Source organism: Heptranchias perlo, chromosome 3 (assembly GCF_035084215.1).
Source record: "Heptranchias perlo isolate sHepPer1 chromosome 3, sHepPer1.hap1, whole genome shotgun sequence".
NCBI lineage: Eukaryota > Metazoa > Chordata > Chondrichthyes > Hexanchiformes > Hexanchidae > Heptranchias > Heptranchias perlo.
This window is the reverse complement of record NC_090327.1, coordinates 37,823,707-37,849,823: the sequence shown is the minus strand read 5'-3', so window position 1 is coordinate 37,849,823 and position 26,117 is coordinate 37,823,707. Positions and strand designations below refer to the sequence as shown.

Below are 26,117 nucleotides of genomic sequence, written 5' to 3'. Positions count from 1 at the left end.
TGTCTTTTTTGAGTGACCCACGCCAGTCCCTTTAACGACTGCTGGTTAGGCCATTCCAGACCTGGTACAACTAGGCATAGCTTGCACGGCAAAAGTTCTGCCTATTTGTACCTACATTTTGCACCAGGGTCCTACAACCAGCATAGGGCTCCGATTTGCACAGTAAAGCAGCCTCACGCCTGTTTCAGATGGGCGGGCTGCGCGCTCATAGAATCATAGAAAGAATCATAGAAAGATAACAGCGTGGAAGGAGGCCATTCGGCCTATCAAGTCTGCACCGGCTCTATTCAAGAGCAATCCAGCTAGTCCCACTACCCCGCCCTATCCCCGTAACCCTGCAAATTTTTTCCATTCAAGTACTTATCCAGTTCCCTTTTGAAGGCCTTGATTGAATCTGCCTCCATCACCCCCTCGGGCAGTGCATTCCAGATCCTAACCACTCGTTGTTTAAAAAAGATTTTCCTCATGTCACCTTTGGTTCTTTTGCCAATCACCTTAAATCTATGCCCTCTGGTTCCTGACCCTTCTGCCAATGGGAACAGTTTCTCGCTATCTATTCTGTCTAGACCCTTCATGATTTTAAATACCTTTATCAAATCTCCTCAAAATCTTCTGTGTTCCAAGGAGAACAACCCCAGCTTCTCCAATCTATCCACGTAATTAAAGCCCCTCATACCTGGAATCATTCTAGTAAATCTCTTCTGCACCCTCTGGAAGGCCTTCACATCTTTCCTGAAGTGCGGTGCCCAGAACTGGACACAATACTCCAGTTGTGGCCGAACCAGTGTTTTATAAAGGTTCATCATGACTTCCATTCTTTTGTACTCTATGCCTCTATTTATAAAGCTCAGGATCCCGTATGCTTTTTTAACGGCTTTCTCAACCTGCCCTGCCACCTTCAACGATTTGTGCACATATACCCTCAGATCTTTTTGTTACTGTACCCCTTTTAGAGTTGTGCCCTCTAGTTTTTATTGCCTCGCCTCATTCTTCCTGCCGAAATGTATCACTTCGCATTTTTCTGCGTTAAATTTCATCTGCCACGTGTCCGCCCATGTCACCAGCCTGTCTATATCCTCTTGAAGTCTATCACTATCCTCCTCACTGTTTACTACCCTTCCAAGTTTTGTGTCATCTGCAAATTTTGAAATTGTGCCCTGGACACCCAAGTCCAAGTCATTAATATATATCAAGAAAAGCAGTGGTCCCAACACAGACCCCTGGGGAATACCACTTTACACCTCCCTCCAGTCCGAAAAACAACCGTTCACCACTATTCTCTGTTTCCTGTCCCTTAGCCAATTCTGTATCCATGTTGCTACTGCCCCCTTTATTCCATGGGCCGCAATCTTGATGATAAGCCTACTGTGCAGCAGTTTATCAGACGCCTTTTGAAAGTCCATATACACCACATCAACTGCATTGCCCTCATCTATCCTCTCTGTTACCTCATCAAAAACTCCATCAGGTTACTTAAACATGATTTGCCTTTAACAAATCCGTGCTGGCTTTCCCTAATCAATCCACCCTCGTCCAAGTGACTGTCAATTCTGTTCCGGATTATCGTTTCTGAGAATTTCCCCACCACTGAGGTTAAACTGACTGGCCTGTAGTTGCTGGGTTTATCCTTACACCCTTTTTTGAACAAGGGTGTAATATTTGCAATTCTCCAGTTCTCCGGCACCACCCGTATCTACGGATGTTTGGAAGATTATGGCCAGTACCTCCGCAATTTCCACCCTTATTTCCCTCAGCAACCTAGGATGCATCCCATCCGGAGCGGGTGACTTATCTACTTTAAGTACAGCTAACCTTTCAAGTAAACTCTTTTTTATCAATTTTTAGCCCATCCAGTATCTCAACTATATTGGGCCCAATAAGCTTTATCCCGTTTTTTAATAGATCTCTTGCCTTTTTCTCCATATCTCTCAATCACCTTTCTTTTCCAAAGACACATTTTGAACCCGTTTATATTATCCTCACCAGACCACCAATAACCACTGTTCCCCTTCCCAAACCAATCCAATCTGCATCAAACATCACTACAAGAGGAGAATTATACTGTAAATTCTACAGATTTCAGGGCCCTTGACTTCTGCTTCCCACACCTAAGTCTTACCTGAAACGCCTCTGCTTACCTGGATCTGGTCTCTTCCAATTTGATAGCCAATTCTGACTGCACAGAATCAGTACTCACTACTTCTTGCTCTCTCTGTGCTGTATCTTTCGTAGGAACGACAGGAAGAGTTTCTTTCACCGGCAAAGGCAATTCTACATCTTTTCCTGAGATGGAAGTTCGTTCCTTCTTAATAAAGCTACTGTAAAAACAAAGGAAACATCAACATAACTGGAAATAGACAGACACTCACTAAACATTAGGATTTAATCTAGACAGTTCAGATTTAAAGTCAGTTATCCAGAATCCCACTTACTGGCATATCTGAAATGTGAAAATAACTCTACAGCAAAGTACTATCATTGACAGGTACTGATCAATAGGGTTCTGCCTGTTCCATCACTGACAGGTACTGGTCCATAGGGCTCCGTCTGTCAGATGGGCAGAAATCACTCTTTAAAAAGAGTCCTGAAGGTGAAACTCCCTCTTTAAAAAGAAACTCAGTCCCCACATGATTGCATTCTAATAGGCCAGATTTTGCTGTTAAAATAACGGTGAGGCTCATGGTACAGCAACTTCAAGCGAGGAGCAGATGCGAGGTTAAATGCCAATATCCAAAAGTTGCTGTCCGAATTGCAGCGCTCCACCGTTACCTTTGCGGAAAAGGTATCTCGCTGTCTGCCTTACCATTGAAATGCATTGAATGTCATGAAATTGTTGTATTTGCACGGTAGATACGAACTAAACTCGCCACAGAAAGTTAAGTCTGTCCTTACAAGCATAAGTACTCTTTTAATGATGTGATAATTGTTAATTACTGCCAATCAACCTCTCTGGCATTGAAAATTAACTATTACAAGTGTGGAGTCTCATTCCCTCAGGTATTGTTGTTGGAGATTTTTAAAACGTCAAATTTAAAAGTTAAATGTGTTTTTAAAACTTTCCCTTTCTGTTTCTTTTTTCACTTGCTCTTAATCCAATCTTTTTTCCTCTCTTTATTTTTCTTTCTGTACGTGATTTGACACTGAATTCACCCACTCGAATTTACACTAATGTTATTCCGCTGTTTATTTCTCAATCCTTCAATCTGATTGGTTATGGAGATACAGAGTTGGTTGCCCTGGTCATTCAGGTCCCAGATGCCCTGTTTTCCTCGCTGCGCTGTAATCAGCTCGCACTTTCAGTAACTTAGTGGGCAAAAATGTTTTGAGCTGAAGGGTGCAGGGGCAGGTCCAACTAATGGCAGACACTGTTAGATGCCCTGCAACAGCTAAATCTGGCCGAATAAAATCTGCAGGGCTATGGGGAAAGAGCGGGGAAGTGGAACTAATTTTGAACTAACTTTCAAAAAGCCGGCACAGGCACGATGGGCCGAATGGCCTCTTTCTGTGCTATATGATTCTATGGTGACCGATTGACACAATAGAAAGGCTGTGAGGTCACAATAACATTGTCCAGAGATTTGGATCTAGCAGGCTGCATCGAGGCTGGAGCTGATGGAGGAGACGGAGATAAATCCAACAAAAAATTACAATCCACTAACCCAGTTGGATCTTTGCTCTTTTTAGTTTTTAACCTCTTGACTTTAGCTGATGTGGGAGCCACTCCAATTCCAAATCCTTCTCTGCTAACTTCTCCAACCTGCGTTTCTTCAGGCACCTCAAGCCCAATCTGTAAGCACCAGATGACAAAGTACTGAAAAAACAGTTCACAATATCCACACAAGTAATAAAAATAACAGAAAACCTTAGCAGATGTTGAACTGACGGTAATCTTTTCTATATAACAGATATCTGGGAATGACTTACAGGGATTTGGATTTTTTTATATATAAAAAATAATGAATATCTAGATTTGCATTTGAGAGGATCTTCACTAGCCTTAATGTTCAAGTTAGCTTACAATAACATGTCCAGGATAACAAGCGTAAAAACCTTCACCTAATGGAAATTATCTTGTGCTTCCACAAGACTCTTCTCTTGCCTTCAAAAGCAGTAGAGCACCATATTGGACCTCATTTTATGTATAAATGGTTAAGTGAATATATTAAAAAAGTAAATGAAAAAATATATAACAGTAATATAATACATATATATATTTACCATGGAAATTTTATCTAACTCCTCAAAAGAAATATAATAAAAAAGAAAAAAAGACTTGCATTTCATAGTATCATAGTAGGTATGGCACAGGAGGGGGCCATTCGGCCCATCGTGCCTGCGCCGGCTCTTTGAAAGAGCTATCCAATTATTCCCATTCCCCTGCTCTTTCCCCATAGCCCTGTAAATTTTTTCCCTTTAAGCATTTATCCAATTCACTTTTGAAAGTTACTATTGAATCTGCTTCCACCACCCTTTTAGGCAATGCATTCCAGATCGTTAGAACTCGCTGCGTAAAAAAATGTTTCCTCGTATCGCCTCTGGCTCTTTTGCCGATCACCTTAATCTGTGTCTTCTCGGTACCGACCCTTATGAACATACGAATTAAGAGCAGGAGTAGGCCATTCAGCCCCTCGAGCCTGCTCTGCCATTTGATTAGATCATGGCTGATCTGATTGTGACCTCAAACTTACTTTCCCGTCTACCTACTATAACCTTTGACTCCCTTGTTAGTCAGGAATCTATCTAACTCAGCCTTAAAAATATTCAATGACCCTGCTCTCTGGGGAAGGGAGTTCCACAGACTTACGACCCTCAGAGAGAAAACATTTCTCCTCATCTCCGTCTTAAATGGGAGACCTCTTATTTTTAAACTGTGGCCCCTAGTTCTAGTCTCTCCCATAAGGGGAGACATCCTCTCAGCGTCTACCCCTTCTAGTCCCCTCAGGATCTTATATGTTTCAATAAGATCACCTCTCATTCGTCTAAACTCCAGTGTATACAGGCCCAACTTGTCCAACCTTTCCTCGTCAGATAACCCCCTCATCCCAGGAATCAGTCGAGTGAACCTTCTCTGAACTGCCTCCAAAGCAATTATGTCCTTTCTTAAATAAGGGATCCAAAACTGCACACAGTGTTCTAGATGTTGTCTCACCAATGCCCTGTACAACTGTAGCAAAACATCTCTACTTTTATATTCCATTCCCCTTGCAATAAATGACAACATTCCATTTGCCTTCCTAATAACTTGCTGTACCTGCATACTAACTTTTTGTGATTCATGTACTAGGACACCCAGATCCCTCTGTACCTCAAAGTTCTGCAATCTCTCTCCATTTAAATAATATACTGCTTTTCTATTCCTCCTGCCAAAGTGGACAAGTTCACATTTTCCCATATTATACTCCATCTGCCAATTTTTTGCCCACTCACTTAACCTTTCTATATCCCTTTGCAGACTCCTTATGTCCTCTTCACAACTTACTTTCCTACCTGCCTTTGTATCATCAGTAAATTTAGCAACCATACATTCGGTCCCTTCATCCAAGTCATTGATATAGATTGTAAATAGTTGGGGCCCAAGCACTGATCTCTGTGGCACTCCACTCGTTACATCTTGCCAACCTGAAAGTGACCCATTTATGCCTACTCTCTGTTTCCTGTTAGCGAACCAATCCTTTATCCATGCTAATGTTACCCCCTACACCATAAGCTCTTATTTTGTGCAGTAGTCTTTGATGTGGCACCTTGTCAAAAGCCTTCTGGAAATCCAAATACACCATATCCACAGGATCCCCTTTATCCACGTTGCTTGTTACTTCCTCAAAGAACTCTAATAAATTAGTCAAACGCGATTTCCCTTTCACAAAGCCGTGTTGACTCTGCCTGATTGCATTGAGATTTTCTAAGTGCCCTGCTCTAACCTCCTTAATAATAGCCATGATGTGGAGATGCCGGTGATGGACTGGGGTGGACAAATGCAAGGAATCTTACAACACCAGGTTATAGTCCAACAGTTTTATTTGAAAATCACAAGCTTTCGGAGGCTTTCTCCTTCGTCACCTGATGAAGGAGAAAGCCTCCGAAAGCTTGTGATTTTCAAATAAAACTGTTGGACTATAACCTGGTGTTGTAAGATTCCTTACATTTTTCCTTAATAATAGATTCTAGCATTTTCCCTATGACAGATGTTAAGCTAACTGGCCTGTAGTTTCCTGATTTCTGTCTCCCTCCTTTTTTGAATAGAGGAGTTACATTCACTATTTTCCAATCTGATGGGACCCTTCCAGAATCTAGGGAATTTTGGCAAATTAATACCAATGCATCTACTATCTCTGCAGCCTTTTCTTTTAAGACCCTAGGATGAAGTCTGTCAGGACCTGGGGACTTGTCAGCTTTTTGTTCTAATATTATTTTCAGAACACTTTCCCAGGTGATTGTAAATGTTTTAAGTTCCTCCCTCCCTTTCACTTCTTGATTCACAATTATTTCTGGCATGTTATTTGTATCCTCTACAGTGAAGACGGACGCAAAATATCTGTTCAGTTCATCCGCCATTTCCTTATTCTCCATTATTAATTCCCCAGACTCTCTCTAGAGGACCAACACTCACTTTACTTACTCTTTTCCTTTTTAAATACCTGTAGAAACTCTTACTATCTGTTTTTATATTTCTAGCTAGCTTTCTCTCGTACTCTAATTTCTCCCTCCTTATTATTCTTTTAGTCATTCTTTGCTGTTTTTTATATTCTGTCCAATCTTCTGACCTGCCACTAATCTTCGCAGAATTGTATGCTTTTTCTTTGTCACTGGAAACAATTTCGCCTTATTTACTCTATCAAAACCGTTCATGATTTTGAACACCTCTATCAAATCTCCCCTTAACCGGCTCTGTTCTAAGGAGAACAACCGCAGCTTCTCCAGTCTCTCTACATAACTGAAGTCCCTCATCCTTGATACCATTCTAGTAAATTCTAGTACAGTCTCTAAGGCTTTGACATCTTTCCTAAAGTGTGGTACCCAGAATTGAACACAATACTCCAGTTGAGGCCTAACCAGTGTTTTATAAAGGTTTAGCATAACTTCCTTGCTTTCATACTCCATGGGCTCGATTTTAGGGTCGGGTTTCCTGCGGGTTTCCAGCGGGGGGGCCCCGAAAATCCCGATATGCAGTCACGTGACCGGATCGCGCCACGATCCCGACCACTTCCGGGTTCCCCGATGACGTGCGGGGCTGCGTGCGTGGCCCCCGCTGGTGGGAATCCCGCAGGCAATTAAAGCCAGCGGGGTTCCACTTGAGAGTACTTACCTTGCTTGTTGAGGTCAGTTAATGAGCTGAATCAGCTGTCAAAAGAGGAAGTGTGGGATTTTACCTGCATCGCAGAGTGTTTCACACACTGGGGGAAACAGTCTCTCTCCAACCAGGCGTGTTGCAGCCAGCAGCCTGTGGCAGGTGCCAAGGTGCACTCCACGGGGGACAGCCCTCACCCACGCAGGAGGCCACCGCGTCACATAGGGCAACCCCTGCCCCCCACCACCCCCCGCCAAGCCAGAGGACAGACCGACACGAAACCGCAGCCCCAGTCCGAGGAACCACCCACCTACCCTGCACAACCCCTCAGACCAACACCTGCCAGATGGGTGGTGTGTGGAGACCCTCGGAGGATGAACAGCATGACCAGCCCCAGCAGCCTCGCAGTCCACGCCGTCCGCCGCAGAGACGTGGAGCCCCCCAACACGGTGTTGTTGCACGCCCACCTGCACAGCAGGAGGGAGGGCTACCGCAGAGAGAGACGCATCGCAGAGGGCACTACCCTCGCCACAGGGTCCACTGACCGAGGCGCAGCTCCCCGGACCTCTCCGAGCAGCAGTGCACACGGAGGCGCAGATTTGCTCGACATGTAGTCGTGCAGATCTGCAGGCTCTTTCATGCCGAGCTGCTCCTGGCTGGCCCCAGCACCAACTGCTTACCTGTCGCTGTCAAAGTCACCACTGCCCTCCACAACTTCTCCTCCGCATCCTTCCAGGGTGCAGCTGGGTACACCGCCGATGTCTCTCAGTCGTCTGCGCGGAAGAGCCCTGCAAATCCACCTGCACCTACTCTGCAGTAACACGATGGGTGGTATCAGTGGTGGGTCCTCATAGTGATACCCAGGAGCGGGCATTATTGGACACAACAGACAGGATTCACGGAGACATGGCAGTGGTGGTGCCAATATAATGTGTGCTGTTTGTTGCTCTGAAATTCAATATAGGTAACACCCATGGCAAACCCTCCGACACCCTTGTGCACCTCCTTCATGCTCACGAAACATTTGCCTTACGCTGCCTACTGCACATATGTGATGCATGCCCTGTGGCTGCAGCACAGGTGGTGGCAGGTTGAGTGAGGCTGGCCGTGAGGGAGATGCACGAGAGGGTGAGTATGGGATAGAGCCATGAGATTGTATGAGGATTGGGTCGCGTGTTAGTGGCAGGATGAGTACTGGCGAGGTGAGTAGGTGGAGGTAAGATGAAGATGGGGTTTGAGTGGGTATGAGGGGTGATGTGACAGAGTAGTGTTGGCGGTGCCGAAGGAGATGTGGGGTTGGGGCAGTGTAGTGGCAGATGGAGTGTAGGGGAAAGACTTCGTGTTCTCACTGTGGCTGAACTACTGAAGTCATTGCAGCGCCTCCTGCACTGTATGCAGGTGGGCGATATGTTGGTTGCGCAGGTGACCCCCTCTGCCACCTCGAGCCAGGCCTTCTTGGTGGCAGAGGCTGGCCGCTTCCTCCCGGCCGCCGGGTGGAAGATCTCTGTCTTCGCCCTCTTCCTCACCCCATCTGATGATACCTGGGGTGAGGCATCATTAAACTGGGAGCAGCCTTCCCCCTGGGCTGCTCCATGCTGTAATTTGTTCCATTGGTTGCAGCATCTGTCAGTGGAGGACTGCCCCTTTAAATAGAGCGCCTCCAGCTGACAGATCGTACTGCGCATGCGCAGCCCGCCCGACGCGCAGACCAGCAGCGCGGACCCCGGAGGAGCAGGTAATTGATTCCTATTAGTGTGTTGCCTGCTACGATCGCGCGGGCAACCCACTAATTTCACCGAGCGTGTTGACCACGCTCCCGAAACCCAACCCGCCGGAAACCCGCAGGCCTGGTAACATCGAGCCCCATGCCTCTATTAATATAGTCCAGGATCCCATATGCTTTTTTAACAGCCTCCTCAACTTGTCCTGCCACCTTCAAAGATTTGTGTATGTGCATCCGCAGGTCTCTCTGTTCCTGCACCCCCTTTAAAATTGTACCATTTAATTTATATTGCCTCTCCTCATTTTTCCTACCAAAATGTATCACTTCACACTTCTCAGCGTTAAATTTCTTCTGCCATGTGTCTGCTCATTTCACCAGTCTGTCGCTGCCCTCCTGAAGTCTGTTACTATCCTCCACATTGTTCACTACATTTCCGAGTTTCGTGTCATCTGCAAACTTTGAAATGATACCCTCTATACCCAAGTCCAGGTCATTAATATCTATCAAAAAGAGCAGTGGTCCTAATACTGAATCCTGGGAAACACCACTGTATACTTCCCTCGTCTGAAAAACAAACGTTCATCACTATGTGTCCGCTTTCTGTCTCGTTGCCAATTTTATATCCAAGCTGCCACTGTCTCTTTAATCCCATGGGCTTTTATTCTGCTAACAAGTCTATTATGTGGTACTTTATCAAATGCCTTTTGAAAGTCCTTTCACGACCTCAGGGCGTCTCAAAGAACTTTACAGCCAATTAAGTACTTTTGAAGTGTAGTAACTGTTGTAATGTAGGAAACAGGGCAGGCAATTTGCGCACAGCGAGGTCCCACAAACAGCAAGGTGATAATGCCAGACCATAAGGTTACAGATTGTAGTGGAATACAATTCTGCTGTTGTTGATGGCTCACAGCACTTCGTGGATGCCCAGTTTTAAGTAGCGAGATCTGTTCAATCTAGCCCACTTAGCACGGTCTCCACAAGAATTGTGCGGTGGTCACTCCTACCAATAATGTCATGGACAGGTATATCTGCGACAGGTAGATGGCTGAAGACGAGATCAAGTATGTTATTTCCTCGTGTGGGAACTCTCACATCCTGCTGCATGCTCAGTCTGGCAGCTATGCCCTTCACGATGATTTTGTGAGTTTGACTATGTCAGGCTGTTGCTTGACTAGTTTGTGGGACAGCTCTCCCAAGTCGCAGCCGAGTGCTCCATCCGGTTGTGTTCTTATTATTCTTTTTTGTAGTGGTTTGATACAACTCAGTAGTTTGCTAGGCCATTTCAGAGGGCAGTTAAAATTCAACCACTTGGTATGGGCCTGGAGTCACATATAGGCCGGACCGGGTAAGGTTTCCTTCCCTAAAGGACATTATTGAGCCAGTTGGGATTTTTTCTTTTTACGACAATACAAGAGCTTCATGGTCACTGTTACTGGTACCAGCTTTTTATTCCAGGTTTATTTATTTATTTTTTTAAAACTGAATTCAAATTCACGAACTAACATGGTGGGATTTGAACACATGGGCCTGGATTTTTACTCCGAGCTGTGGAGAGAGCGGGGAGGGGGCAGGATTTACAGATGTGAAACCTGGAAGTATGGGTTTCCCGGACGTCCTGCCGATTTTGACGTCAGGACGTCTTTTAAATTTTTTCAGCAGGTTTCCCATGTAACAGCCAGCCAGATTGTCAGACTTTTGTTTTCAGAAGCCTTGTTGTGACTCTCTAATAACCCTTTCTCTGTCCAGATACTCATACAGGGTATCTCTAATGATTCCATCTAACCACTTTCCAATAACTGACATTAAGCTAATGGGCCTGTAATTTCCAACTTCTGACGTTGCCCTTTTTAAATATTGATACTTCCACCAATCCATGGGAACAATCCCTGTCCCTAGTGACCCATTGAATATATAAGCCGGGGGCTCACATAACGCATGCTCCATTGCTTTGAGCTGCCCAGGGTGAATATCATCAAGCCCAGCAGCCCTAAGATTTGAGACCCCCTTATTTTTTTCCTGGATTATATGTGCATTGACTTTGATATTCTCCACTTTGGTGTTAACTGTACATTGTAATAATGGTCAGTGAACAGTGTCTTCTGGAGTGAAGGCCAATGCAAAGTAGCCATTTAAAACCTGCGCTATGTCCTGGGAGTTGACTAGAGTTTGTCCTGCAGTGTCTTTTATTGCCTTCTGAGTCCTGAGATAGTTAAAAACGACAATGCTATTGCAACTGCAATTATCCCAATCTTCTTTTCAATTAACTTTTTGGCTGCTTGAATTGCAAATTTTGCTGCCTAGCCTATAGCTGAGCTCGGTAACGTTCCCTGTTCTCCTGGGAGTTATTTTGTTTAATTTGTAAATTTATTTTTGTTTGAGTCTAATTTGTCCTTGCATGTGACCAGTTAGCCACTTCGGTTTTGTTTTGCGTTGTGCATTCTTTTGATCCTAGGGCTTCTTAGAATGGTTTTAAGGACCTTAGGATTTATGGGGTAAATGTTCATCTTTAGTGCTCCCAATGCAGAGTTTTGCTTGCAGGGTGCACATATCAGCAATGCATACCTCCCCCCACCCAACCCCTGGCCTGCACGGTTTTCGAGACAGTAGCGTACAAGTCAGAGGAAGTCATGCTCAAATTCTGGTCATTCCACACTTAAGTACTCATAAAATCCTACAGGAGGTTATGCTAGAACTGTATAAAACACTAGTTAGGCCACAGCTAGAGTACTACATACAGTTCTGGTCACCACATTACAGGAAAGATGTAATTGCACTAGAGAGAGTGTAGAGGAGATTTACGAGGATGTTGCCAGGACTGGAGAATTTTAGCAATGATGATAGATTGGATAGGCTGGGGTTGTTTTCCTTGGAACAGAGGAGGCTGAGGGGTGATTTGGTTGAGGTGTACAAAATTATGAGGGGCCTCGATAGAGTGGATAGGAAGGACCTATTTCCCTTAGTGGAGAGGTCAATAACAAGGGGGCATAGATTTAAAGTGATTGGCAGAATGATTAGAGCGGAAATGTGGAAAAAAATTTTCACCCAGAGGGTAGTGGGGGTCTGGAACTCACTGCCTGAGAGGGTGGTAGAGGCAGAAACCCTCAACAATTTAAAAAGTACCTGGATGTGCACCTGAAGAACCGTGACTTGCAGGGCTATGGACTAAATGCGAGAAAGTGGGATTAGGCTGGATGGCTCGTTTCTCAGCCGGCGTGGACACAATGGGCCGAATGGCCTCCTTCTGTGCCGTAAATTTTCTATGATTCTATAATATATTTAGGAGGGATAGAAAAGATAAGAAAGGAAGCCAAATGGCCTCCTTCTGTGCCGTAAATTTTCTATGATTCTGTCCTCAGTTGGATGTAAAATATCCCACGTCATTATTTCGAAGAAGGGCAGGGAGTCCTTCCAGTGTCCTGGCCAACATTTATCCTTCAACCAACTAATACAGATCATTTGGTCATGTATCTCATTTCTGTTTGTGGGCTCTCGTTGTGTGCCGCGTTTCCTGCAGAGAGGGTATTGAGGAGATTTACGAGGACGTTGCCAGGACTGGAGAATTTTAGCTATGAGAAAAGATTGGATAGGCTGAGGTTGTTTTCTTTGGAACAGAGGAGGTGGAGGGGAGATTTAATTGATGTGTATAAAATTATGAGGGACCTAGATAGAGTGGATAGGAAGGACCTGTTTCCCTTGGCAGAGAGTCAAAAAACAGGGGGCATAGATTTAAAGTAATTCGTAGAAGGATTAGAGGGAGTTGAAGAGAAATTTTTTCACCCAGAGGGTGGTGGGGGTCTGGAACTCACTGCCTGAAAATGTGGTAGAGGCAGAAACCCTCATCGTATTTAAAAAGTACTTGGATATGTACTTGAAGTGCTGTAACCTACAAGATTACGGACCAGGAGCGGCCAAGCACCAGCTCTGTCCTCCCTGATAGCTGTGCACATGCGCTAAAGTCTCCCTAATGATAATGTGCTGAGGTAATGTGATCTCTCACGCTTCTCACACTCACCGTCTCGGGAATATAGCTGGTTGCTTTATCCATTTTGTCAATTAGAATGTATTTCTTCCGTATTGTAGTCTCTACTTCCAGCTCACGTTGCCTTGGGGTGAAAGAAAAGAAAAAATAAATCAGAGGTCAGGATTTTGACTATGAACTGAATTTTGCTGGGAACTGTAAAAGTGTTCACTGCTCACGGGTGTATGCACCCAATGTCGATTTGTTCCTGCAGTTCCTTGTGTGACATGTTCCTTATCTCAACTGTGTCACTGAGGGAAGGTGTTGATCAAAAGCTGAGGGCTCGATTTTTGGATGTCTGAGCAGGTGCATTCGTGGCAGGTGGGCTCCGAAAATTGGGGATTCCCGGGGCGGGTCCGGAGCCCGGCTCCAACCTGCCCACTTCCGGATTCCCCAATGTCGTGCTTAGATGCGCGCGCAGCCCCCGCATGCGGGACTCCCACCGGCAATTAAAGCCGGCGGGATCCCACTTAAATCAATTAATTTGATACTCCAGGTCATTAGGAGACCTGATTTGGAGGATATTTTAGGAGGGGTGGGATTTTCAGGTCAACTGAGTGTGTTTCCCGTACAGGGGGAAACACTCCCAGTTGAAATGGACGTGTTGCAGCCACCTGCCTGTTGCAGCTGCAAAGGTCCATTTGATAGGTGGAGTGGGGGAGACCCTCACTCATTGCAGGAGGCCACTCTGTCACTTTGGACAAAGTTTGGCCTGCACCACTCTCCTCCTAGCACAAAAAAATCACAAACTTGCAACCTTAACGCCGTTGTGCAGACACATTTACCTACCTTACGGACCCCCTCAAACATACATCTTCCAGATGGGGGCCGCCATAGCTGCAGTCATGACCTCCTCGGAGAACGAACAGCATCACCAGCCTCACCGGCCACCTCTGACACATGGAGCTCCACAACAGTGCTGTGACACATCCACCTGCACAGCAGGAGTGAGGGCAACCGCAGAGAGAGGTACATCGCAGAAGGCACTACCCTCGCCACAGGGTCTACAGACCGAGGCTCAGCTACCTGGACCTCTCTGAGGAGCAGTGCACATGGAGGCTCAGAGTCACTCGACATGTAGTCGTGGACATCTGCAGCCTCCTTGATGCCGAGCTGCTCCCAGCTGGCCCAAGCACCATCTTCTTACCTTTCGTTGTCAAAGTCACCACTGCCCTCAACAACTTCTCCTCCGCATTCTTCCAGGGTGCCACCGGGGACATCGCCGACATCTCTCAGTCGTCTGCACAAAAGAGCCCTGCAAATACACCTACTCCCACTCTGCAGTGACACAATGGGTGGCATCAGGTGTGGGTCTTCATGGTGATCCTCAGGAAAGGGCATTATTGCACAAACCAGACAAGGTTTGCAAAGATGTGGCAGTAGCGGTGGTAACAAATTTTTATGATTTTTTGGAAAACAAACAAAAGTAAATAAAAAACATGACATTTTGTCTTACACTCTTGTGCATCCCCTTTGTGCTCACAAAACTTTCGCCGTACGTTTACGGGAACCCCTACATGGTGCTACCCCTGTGGCTTCAGCAGAGGTAGTGGCAGGTTGCTCTTGTCCATGCCCTGACCGATGAGATGCTTTGCGCGGACGCCCTCTGGGTTTCGGTGCCTGTGAGGGCCCCTCCAAAGACTGCTCCACCTGCACCTGTGCAGGGGCAGACTCGGCCACCTGGAGAGGGGGCAGCATTGTGGGAACTGGTTGTGGGGGGGGGGGGGGGGGGGGGCAACGGGTGAGACGCGGGAGCGCTTTGAGTGGCGACCCCACTTCCATGTCGCCTTTCACCATCATCCCTCTCCTGGCACAGGCCCACATCACTCCTTCCACCCCGCTGGGCGACAGTTTGGAGGACTTGTGTGAAGCCTTGGAAGGCCACTTGTAAAGTATCTGTCAGTCTGTTTAAGGCGGCAGAATGTTGCTCACCCTGAATCCGAACGGTCGTTGTCAGGGCCTGAATGGACTCATTGTTGAGCCGTGCTTGAAGCTCGATGGAGGCTAGCCTTTCCTCCATCGCAGACATTCCCGCAACTACCCGCGACACTATCTCGGAGATACCCTCCTGTACCTGTGCCACCATTCCACTCATGCAGGAGTTGGACTCCTCTATCCTCTGCGCGATTGTGGAGAGTGCGCGTGGCAACTGTTCCAGCACTTCGGCAATGTGCTGCTGGCCCTTGATGACTCTCCTTTTCATGGCTGGCCCCCAGGGTTCAGCATCTGGGTCCAGCTGAGCAGAGCCTGGAGAAGAGTGCTCCCACCGACGCGGACTCTCCACGGCTGCCCCTGCCACCAGGGTCTGCTCATGCTCACATGTGCGTGGTGACTCAGCAAGCCCAACTGAGTGAGGACGGGGACCCACCGAGGTGTGTGTATCTGTGCTGGTGGATGGCTGGCTCAGATGTGACGATGCACCCTCAGAGGCCGGCAGGTGCTCTGAGGAATCGCCCTCCGCAGTCATGCCGCTCGCAGATGGCCCTGCAAGAGAACAGAAAGCAATATTAAGCATGTGGACAGATGTTGAGGTGCTGCAGATGCCAAGTGATGCTAAGATCATTCGCTATCATGAGTGTTGAGTGTTAGATTTCTGTCACCAACCGCTTGTGCACTCCCAGTCTCGGTGTCCGCCACGGACAGGCACTCCAGCGTCTGGCTTATTTCTAGTGTCTGCTGCTCCACGTCTGTTAAGACCACCCGGTGTGGCGGGCCCCCTCCAATCCTTGCCCTCTCCCAGGCATTCTGGCATCTTTTCTCCTATCAAGGCAAAACACAGAGGCGTGATTGAGTGATGGTTGCATGGTGACCCGCTACATGCATTGGTGTGGGTGGGGGTGAGCGTGAGGGAGATGCATGGGAGGGTGCGTGTGAGACATAGCTATGAGATTGTTTGAGGATTGGGTTGCGTGGTAGTGTTCGAATGGGAACTGGGGCAGTGAGTAAGTGCAGGCAAGGTGAGGATGATGGTTTAGTGGATGTGAGGAGTGATGCGAGAGCATTGTGGTGGCAGTGCAAAAGGAGTTGTGTGGTGGTGGAGGTGATGTGGAAGACGGAGTGTGGGAGAATGTGTAAGACTTTGGCTGACCTGGTTAGGTCATTAAAGCGCTTCCTGCACTAGACCCAGTTTCTGCACACATTGCCGCTGCTGCTGACTTCCTCGGCCACCTCCAGCCAGGCCTTCTTGGTGGCGGAGGGAGGCTACCTCCTCCCATCCGATGGAAAAAAAAATTCCCTCCTCCTCCTCAACCCATCGAGCAGCACCTGGAATGAGGAGTCAGAGAACCTTGGAGCAGCCTTGCCTCTGGCCTGCTCCATACTCCAAAATTGGTTCTTTGCTGCAGGAGGAGCATTGGAGGACTGCCCCTTTAAATAGGGCTCCTCCTGCTGACAGCCTGTGATGCGGGTGCGCAGTGCGCCCGCTGCGCAGGTCTGGAACGGGAAACCCGGAAGCACGCGTAAGTAACTTCAATTAGGCTGCGATCGCGTGCAGAGCACCCCGAATTCACTGGGCGCGTTACCCAAGCGCCCAGTCAACCCCCCGTTGCCAGCCCACCTCCCTCCTAATATCGGGCCCGGAGTATTTCTCCACAGGGAAGCAAGCAGGCCGACAGGTAGATTCACTTCAGCTGGCTAAAACAAGTGTTAGAGGCAGAGGCAGAGGCAGAGGCAAAGACAGCAGCAGGGACAGAGACAGCGGCAGGGGCAGAGACAGAGGCAGGGGCAGAGACAGAGGCAGGGGCAGAGACAGAGGCAGAGGCAGAGACAGCGGCAGGGGCAGAGACAGCGGCAGGGGCAGAGACAGCAGCAGGGGCAGAGACAGCAGCAGGGGCAGAGACAGCAGCAGGGGCAGAGACAGCAGCAGGGGCAGAGACAGCAGCAGGGGCAGAGACAGCAGCAGGGGCAGAGACAGCAGCAGGGGCAGAGACAGCAGCAGGGGCAGAGACAGCAGCAGGGGCAGAGACAGCAGCAGGGGCAGAGTCAGAGGCAGGGGCAGAGACAGAGGCAGGGGCAGAGACAGCGGCAGGGGCAGAGACAGCGGCAGGGGCAGAGACAGAGGCAGGGGCAGAGACAGAGGCAGGGGCAGAGACAGCAGCAGGGGCAGAGACAGCAGCAGGGGCAGAGACAGCAGCAGGGGCAGAGACAGCAGCAGGGGCAGAGACAGAGGCAGAGGAAGCAACAGGGGCAAAGGGAGTACCTGAGCTGAAAGTGTTTGATGGGACAGTGTAGAAGGAGCTTTACTCTGTATCTAACCAATGCTGTACTTGCCCTGGGAGTGTTTGAATGTGACACTGTAGAGGGAGCTTTGCTCTATATCTAATCCGCGCTGTACCTATGCTGGGGGTGTTTGATGGGACAGTGTAGAGAGAGCCTTAGTCTGTTCCTAGCCCATGATATACCTGACCTGAGAGTGTTTGGATTAGTTAGGACAAAGAAAGAACTTGGATTTATATTGTACCTTTCACGACCTCAGGACGCCCCAAAGCGTTTTATAGCCAATGAAGTACTTTGAAGTGTAGTCACTGTTGTAATGTAGACAAAGGGAGTACCTGAGCTGAAAGTTTTGAAGGGTTAGTATAAAGGGAGCTTTACTCTGTATCTAACCATGCTGCAACTGACCTGCAAATGTTTGATGACAGTGTAGAGCATGCATTACTCTGTATCTGACCCATGCTGTAAATGACCTGGGAGTGTTTCATGGGACAGTGTAGAGGGAGCTTTCCTCTGTATCTACTCTATGCTGTATCCGCCCTGGGAGTGTTTGATACCTGAGGAATCATCGCAACTTAATGAACATATTGGCCCAGAGTTTGCTCCAAAAATAACGGTGGGCCGGTCAGCGTCACCGTTATTTAAGAGCAAATGGAAGAGCAACTTCTGGCGAGTGCGCATGCGCAGTCAAACGTGCAAATCCGGAAGTTGCTCTACGAGATTCCCTGCTCGTTTGAAAGCTGTGCGGGAAGGACAGCTCGCTGGTGGAATGAATGGACCAGCGCGAAGTTGCGGCACTGCCCAGCTGGAAACCAACTACATAGTGAAATGTACGCTCGTTTTTTTAGGTTTAAATTAACTTTTAACAGCATGTTAAGTCTTAATGACTGCGAAACAGCCTCTCTGGCACTGAAAATGAACTTTTAAAAACGTGGAGTCTCATTCCTTCCGATTTTAATTGTTGTTGGAGATTTAAAAAAAAAAAATTTTTTTTTTTAACTTTAATATTCCTGCCTCTTTTATCTCTGTCTTTTAATTCAATATTTCTTATCTTCTCTTTTATTTCTCTTTCTCTAACTGATTTTACATTGAATTAACTGTTGTAGCTTGCACTTTCTGGTTCTGACTGCGCGGCTTGTCAAGAATGCTTCAATCTAATTGATTGAGGGACAGGAAGCTCCTTTCCCTGTTCACACAGCTCACAGGTGTGCGGGAAAGGACGCTGCACTTTTTGCAGCTCACCATTAGAGGAAGTTCTCGCACTAAAGCCTGTGGATTGTTTGCGGGCAAGTTTAAATCGAATGAGCGGCAGGTGCCGTTCGTTTGCTGCTCAGAGCAATTCTGGGCCATTATTGTCAGGACAAAAAGAGCATTTATCAGTACTTACTGCAAAATGATCTTGAACTGTGCAAAGGACTCACGGAGCTGCCTGAGGTTTGTAATCTTTAAAAAAAATGGACAAATGGTTAGTTTGAAGATAATCAGCATACACAAACACTGCAGTAATTTTTTAATGTTACAACTTCATTTCCCTGCCCCGAAGTTTTTTTTTACAGATTTTTAAAAAACTAAATTCAAATTCTCAAACTGCCATGGTGGTCTGGATTATTAGTCCAGTAACATAACCACTACACTACTGTACTCATGCTAGTCAGTGACCCATATTCGAAGTGTGTGTTACAAATTTCATGCGTCAGGATTGGATAATTTCTCAGGTTCAGCACAAGTGGTCACCTTTGCGAGTAGACCTCCTGACCCTATGATCCAGAGTGTACCTTTACTGCCAAATTTCGAGTTATATGATAACATAACCTGAGGACTGTAGCTCTGACCACTTATTGCATGTAGTAGGTACCAAGATCTCACGCTTGCCATAAATGTTCTCTGCTCTTTACTGAAGGTGGAGTGAAAAACAACCTAGTGAGACAGAATACTGTATTCCAGTGAGACACACCTAATTCCCACCATTCCTCATACCTTAGAAAGAACAAGAATACATGACTCCCCCATTGTTTTTGCACTTTCAAGCTAGCTGTCCCTAAACTAACTGGCTTTGTCATCCTTTGTTATAGCTGTATGTATTCGTACCTCAGCCTGGTGTGTCTCTGTATCTGACTAACTTACACTGCCTCACAGACAGAGAGAAAAACCTCTGATCCCTTTCTCAACTCTTTACGTCAAAGATTGTCCTGCAATCAAAGTTGCCATCTTGAATGAAACTCCCCCCCCCCCACCCCCCACCACCTCCCCGGCCCAATGTGGGGGCTAAGAGCACCTATATACCTTAATAAGCCAAGCCCCTTGCTGGGCATAATGAATGAAAACCCATTCTATCATAGTAGAAAGTAGATACAGTAGATGAGCAAAGAGATTTGGGAGTCCAAGTACACAAATCATTTAAACCTAGTAGACAGAAACAAGAAGCAATCAAAAGGGCTGATGGAATGTTGGCCTTTATTGCAAGGGGGCTGGAATACAGGGGGCTGCTGTTTCAAAGAAGCATGGTCAGACCCCATTTGGAGTACTACGTTCAGTTTTGGGTATCGCATCTCAGGAAGGATATATTGGCCTATGAGGGGGTGCAGCGCCAATTTCGGGGCTTAGAGGGTTAGATTATGAGGACAGGTTGCATGAACTTAACTTGTGTTCCCTTGAGTCTAGAAGATTGAAGGATGATCTGATTGAGGTGTTTAAAATGTTAAAAGGGTTCGATAGGGTAGAAACAGAGAAACTATTTCCTTTGGTAGGGGAATCAAGAATGAGGAGACATAATCTTAAAATTAGAGCTGACCACACAAAGGGTAGTAGAAATCTGGAACTCTCTCCCCAAAAAGGTTTGTATGCTCGGACAATTGGAAGTTTCAAGACTGAGGTCGATAGATTTTTGTTAGGCAAGGGTATCAAGGGATATGGAGCAAAGGCGGGTAAATGGAGTTGAGGAACAGATCAGCCATGATCTAATTGAATGGCGGAGTCAGCTCAAGGGGCTGAATGGCCTACTCCTGTTCCTAATATTCCTAGTACACAATTCCTGTACAGAGTAGGTCTAACAATTGGATAAATGTTACAAACCATGTGAGATGCAATCAGAATAATTCTGAAAGATAATGCAGTCATTGTCACTGTTGTAATATAGGGAAACGCAGCAGCCAGCACAGCAAGTCTCACAAACAGCAATGTGATAATGACCAGATAATCTATTTTAGGTGATGGTTGAGGGATAAATATTGGTCAGGACACCGGGGAGAGCTCCCCTGCTTTTCTTCGAAATAGTGCCATAAGATATTTTACATCCATCTGTGAGGGCAGACGAAGCCTCAGTTTAACGTCTCATCTGAAAGACAGCACCTCCGACAGTGCAGCATTCCCTCAGTACTGTACTGGAGTGTTAGCCTAGATTTTGTGCTCAAGTCCCTGGAGTGGGATTTGAAACCACAACCATCTGACTCAGAGGCGTGAGTGTTACCACTGAACTACAGCTATACACACAGTATGAATCCAGGAGCTGCACTCAAACGGAGCTTGGGTTAGAGAATCGGCGCTCGCATTGTAGTCCTATCTCCAACCTGTGCTTCGATGAAGCATGGCTCCCCACTGGGACTGTGGAATTGGTGTATTTCTCTGAATATCTAATGCTTGAAGCATTCAGTCACTTACATTAATTTCATCCAACGTCCCGTCCAGATATCTGCACACCTGAGCCTTAATCTCTCGGATTTGATTTGCAGTCAAAATTTCGTAGCTGACCTGTCGACGGTTAGCCTATGTAGAAAACAGGAATATATCATTTGATATAGAGAGATAATCACAGGAATATATCGCTCAATAATCAGAGAGAATTACAGGATTTTATTACTCGATGTCCAGAGAGAATTACTGGAATATATCACTCAATATCCAGACAGAATTACAGGAATTTATCACTGGATATCCAGAGAGAATTACTGGAATATATCACTTAATATCCAGACAGAATTACAGGAATTTATCACTGGATATCCAGAGACAATTACTGGAATGTATCACTCGATTACTAGAGAGAATTACAGGAATATATCACTCAATATCCAGACAGAATTGTTGGAATACCCTGGATATCCAACAAGAATTACAGGAGTGTATCAATCGATAACATAAAGAGAGAATTACAGGAATATATCACTCGATATCCAAAGAGAACTACTGGAATATATCACTCGTTTCCAGAGAGAGTTACAGGAATGCACCAGTTGATAATTAGAGAGGATTACTAGAATATATCACTCAATATCCAGAGAGAATTACAGGAATGTATCACTCACCATCCAGAGAGAATTGCAGGAATATATCACTCAATAGCCAGGGACAATTACCGGAATATATCACTGAATATCCAGAGAGAATTACTGGATATATCACTCGATGACCAGAGAGAATTACAAGAATATATCACTCGATTTCCAGAGAGAATTATTAGAATATATCACTCAATATCCAGAGGGAATTACTGGAATATATCACTCGCTCTCCAGAGAGAATTACAGGAATATATCACTCAATATTCAGAGATAATTATGGAATGTATCACTCGATTTCCAGAGAGAATTATTAGAATATATCACTCAATATCCAGAGGGAATTACTGGAATATATCACTCGCTCTCCAGAGAGAATTACAGGAATATATCACTCAATATTCAGAGATAATTATGGAATGTATCACTCGATATCCAGAGAGAATTACTAGAATATATCACAATACCCAGAGAGTATTACTTGACTATATCACTGGATATCCAGAATTACTGGAATATATCACTTGATAACGAGAGAGAATTACAGGAATATATCACTCAATATCCAGAGGGATTTACTGGAAATATCACTCGATATCCAGAGAGAATTACTGGAATACATCTCTCAATATCCAGTGAATTACTGGAATATATCACAATATTCAGAGAGAATTACTGGAATACATCACTGGATATCCAGAGAGATTTACTAGAATGTATCTCTCAATATCGAGGGAGAATTACTGGAATATATGATCTGATATCCAGAGAGAATTACTGGAATATATCACTGGATATCCTGAGATTTAAAGAATTATATCCCTGGATATCATGAGAAATTTATTGGCATTTAATAACTGATTATTCTGGAGAATTACTAGGATATAATCACTGAATATCCCAAGATTTACTGGAATTTCTAGTTAGAATTATTTGAACATAATCACTGGATAACCCGACAGATTTACTGGAATGTATAATTGAATATCCTAACAGAATTACTAGAATATATCACTCAATATCTAGAGAGAATTATTGACCTATAATCACTGGATATCCTGAGGTATTAACAGGAATATTATGACTGGATATCCTGAGGGATTAACTGGAATATATCACTGAATATCCTGAGGGATTAACTGGAATATAATAATTGGATAACGTGACAGAATTAGCGGAATATAATTAGCTGAAATTCTGAGAGATTAATTGGAAAATATCACTGAATATCCTGATAGAACATGAAAAGTTTGAAAAAAATATTAATGAGAAAGGGTCATCACATTGCTAAAAATGTTTGTGTCGCAGTGTGGGAGCAATTGCAATGAGCTGCGACCAGCAGAATAAAATAAACTGACAATAAACACCCCTCAGCGAGACTTTATCATTACTTAACTGCAAAAATCATAGCAAACCTCTCAATGACTCACACACTAGCCTTATTTACTCTCACTTGTGCCATCAGAAGATAATGTAAATATTTGAAGGATGAAATGCAAAACATCTCACCAGTATGTTGTGCATAGCCAGTTCATCTTGCAGCAGCTGGATCTCTTTCTGAAGCATTTGAATCAATTTCTAGAAAAAGAAACATAACATAGAGAGTTAGAGATAGGACACTGATATTCTTGCTGCTGAAGTTCATCCCCCCATAGAACATTACGTCCTTCAACATCAAACAGTTTGCCTCAATTCGGAACACTTTCACTTCCTACACCAGGAGTCTGAGCCCCACACCAGGGGGGTAATTTTAACCCAGCCCCAACGGACCCACTTCTGGGTTTAACGATGGTGTGTTTGGATGTGCGCGCATAGCTGAAACCTGGAAGTCGCAACCCCCATTAATGGTGGCGGGCGGATCGTTAATGGGGAAATTACCTACTTGAGATAAGTATTTTTTAATTGATTCTTAAGCAAAAATGAATTTTACTTCTGCATGGATTTCCCATGGCTTCTGAATCTCGCTATTGAAACGGAGGCGAAATACAGCCAAAGTTGATTTGGCCCTTAAAACCTGTGATTGACACATCTCAATAAAAGCTCAGGGATTGCAGCTGGTCTCTCAGGCAAACATTTGGCTGAGAGTTCTTTGTGTCGAGACTGAGAGTTCTTTGTTGAGACTGAGAGTTCTTTGTTGAGACATATTTACCAAAAATTTGGAGCCTTTCAAACTGACAAGATCAGGATGGGAGGCGTATTCCAGAGGACATCTGAGGAGGAGAATGAACATCCACGGCAGCCATGTTATGTTTTGTTGGGATCTTCAGGTGCATGAGAGATGCGCAATAAGGATCTGGAGAACAGCAGAGAGGACAGCAACACAGGGGCCAAGGTTACAGGAGGCACTACCCACGAGAGGGGGTCTAGAGGCAGAGGCTGAGCCTCCTGGACCTCTCTGAACAGCAGTGTCTATGCAGGTTCAGATTGAGCCAGCAGGTGGTCGCAGACATCTGCAGCCTTCTTCAGGAAGAGCTGTCCCCTGTTGGACCTGGTGCCAATGCATTGCCTGCTGCAGTTAAAGTCACCGCTGCCCTCAATTTCTTCGCCTCAGGTCCTTCCAGGGCACCACAGGTGACATCTCCAGGGTGTGTCAATTGTCTGAACATAAGTGTTTAAGGCAGGTGATGGATGGGTTGTTTGCCAGGGCATCCGATTGCGTGAACTTCCCCTGCGACGACATCAGCCAGAATGAGCGGGCAGTGGGTTTTACCTCTCTGGCTGGCTTCCCCCGGATGCAGGGCACAATCAGGAAACACGTGGCAATCCGAGGACCATCACATGAGCCAGGAGTCTTCATAAACCAAAAGTGTTATCATTCCATCAACGCACAGCTGGTGTGCGACAACCAGAAGAGATTTCTGCGGGTGTGCGCCAGATTCCCTGGCAACTGTTATGATTCCTTCATTTTGTGCCAGTCCAACATTCCAGACCTCTTCCAGACAGGAGACGGACTTAATTGCTGGCTTGTTGGAGACAAGGGATACCCCCTGCAAACATGGCTCATGACACCTGTGAGGAATCCCTCCAATGAGGCACATCGGTGATACAACCAGAGCCACATGACCACCAGGTGTGTCAGTGAGCAAGCCATAGGCAAGTTGAAGATGTTTTCAGGTGCCTGGCCAGCGAGAGTCTCCAGAATAATCGTGTTGTGCTGCGTTCTGCACAACATTTTGGGTAATGGTTGAGGGAGGGCAACAAGTGAGACGCAGGAGCACTTTGATTGGAGTTTCCACTTTCATGTCCCCTTTCGGCATCATCCCTCTCCCAGGCCAGCGCCATTTCACTCCCACCACTCTGCTGGACAGCAGCTTGGTGCACATCTGTGTCGTGTTGTAAGGCCATGGATAAGGTATCTGTCATCCTGTTGAAGGCGATAGACATCTCCTGCACGGCCGTGGTCATGGCCTGCAAGGCTCATTTGAGAACCACGCTTGAAGCTCCACGGAGGCGACCACTCTCTCCATGGCAGACATTCTCGCACTTACCTGCAACAACAATCCACTAGTGTTGGAGTTGGACTCCTCTGTCCTCTCCGCTATTGTGGAGAGTGTGTGTGGCATATTTTCCAGTACCTTGCAAAGGTGCAGCTGTACCTCAATCATTCTCCTTCTCAACGATAGCCCTCGGGGCTCAGCATCTGCGTCCAGCTGAGCAGAACTTGGAGACAAGTGCGCCTTCCGACGCGGACTCTCCACAGCTGCCCTTACCACCAGTGTCTGCTCGTGCTCACTTGTGAGTTGTGAATCACCAGGTGACAACCCAACTAACTGGCTAACAGGACCCACCGAAATGCCAGTACCTGCGCTGCTGCTGTATGTCCTGTGACAGTGCACCCTCAGAAGGAATGAGGTCCTCTGAGGAATCGGTGTCATCCATCTCGCCTTATTCTTCTTCTACGCATGAAGGCTCAGGATGACAATAGAAAGCAATATAAATTAGTCATGGAAAAGTTACAATCATACTCAGGTTTCTCATAGTTCAGTCGTTGATGAAATAAGTTCATCATGTGTGAGAAAGATGTTTAAGTTCTCCCACCAAACATCTGCGGTTGCCCAGTCTCTCCATCTCCGATGGACAGGGATGCAGGTGTTGCACTTATCTCCATGGCCTCCTCCTCCTCATCATCAGTGAGCTGCACAATTTGTGGAGGGCCACCTCCAGTCCTCGCCCTCTCCCTTGCATTTTGCGCTCTCTTCTCCTACAAGGGCGGAAGAACAGAAATGTGAGTGACTGAAGGTGATATATTCACCCGATGGATAGTAACATAGGAACAAGAGTAGGCCATTCAGCCCCTCGTGCCTGCTCCGCCATTTGATAAGATCATGGCTGATCTGTGATCTAGCTCCATATACCTGCCTTTGGCCCATATCCCTTAATAGCTTTGGTTGCCAAAAAGCTATCTATCTCACATTTAAATTTAGCAATTGAGCTAGTATCAATTGCCATTTGTGGAAGAGAGTTCCAAACTTCTACCACCCTTTGTGGGTGGAAATGTTTTCTAATCTCACTCCTAAAAGGTCTGGCTCTAATTTTTAGACTGTGCCCCCTACTCCTAGAATCACCAACCAGCGGAAATAGAATCATAGAATCATAGAAGTTACA

The 26,117-nt window shown here is 46.0% G+C and overlaps 1 protein-coding gene across 3 annotated transcripts in view; it reads right to left on the bottom strand.

Annotated features, from left to right (window-relative positions):
• kif9 (kinesin family member 9) overlaps nt 1-26,117 on the bottom strand; it is a 73,490-nt gene that overhangs the window by 19,460 nt on the left and 27,913 nt on the right. For all 3 annotated transcript variants that reach the window (XM_067978879.1, XM_067978885.1, XM_067978887.1), the window contains exons 11-16: nt 23,022-23,090; nt 20,896-21,000; nt 18,626-18,681; nt 13,021-13,111; nt 3,660-3,787; nt 2,139-2,318 (exon numbers count right to left, since the gene is read on the bottom strand). In XM_067978879.1, the coding sequence (XP_067834980.1) occupies nt 2,139-2,318; nt 3,660-3,787; nt 13,021-13,111; nt 18,626-18,681; nt 20,896-21,000; nt 23,022-23,090 (629 nt within the window). The remainder of the gene's footprint in view (nt 1-2,138; nt 2,319-3,659; nt 3,788-13,020; nt 13,112-18,625; nt 18,682-20,895; nt 21,001-23,021; nt 23,091-26,117) is intronic.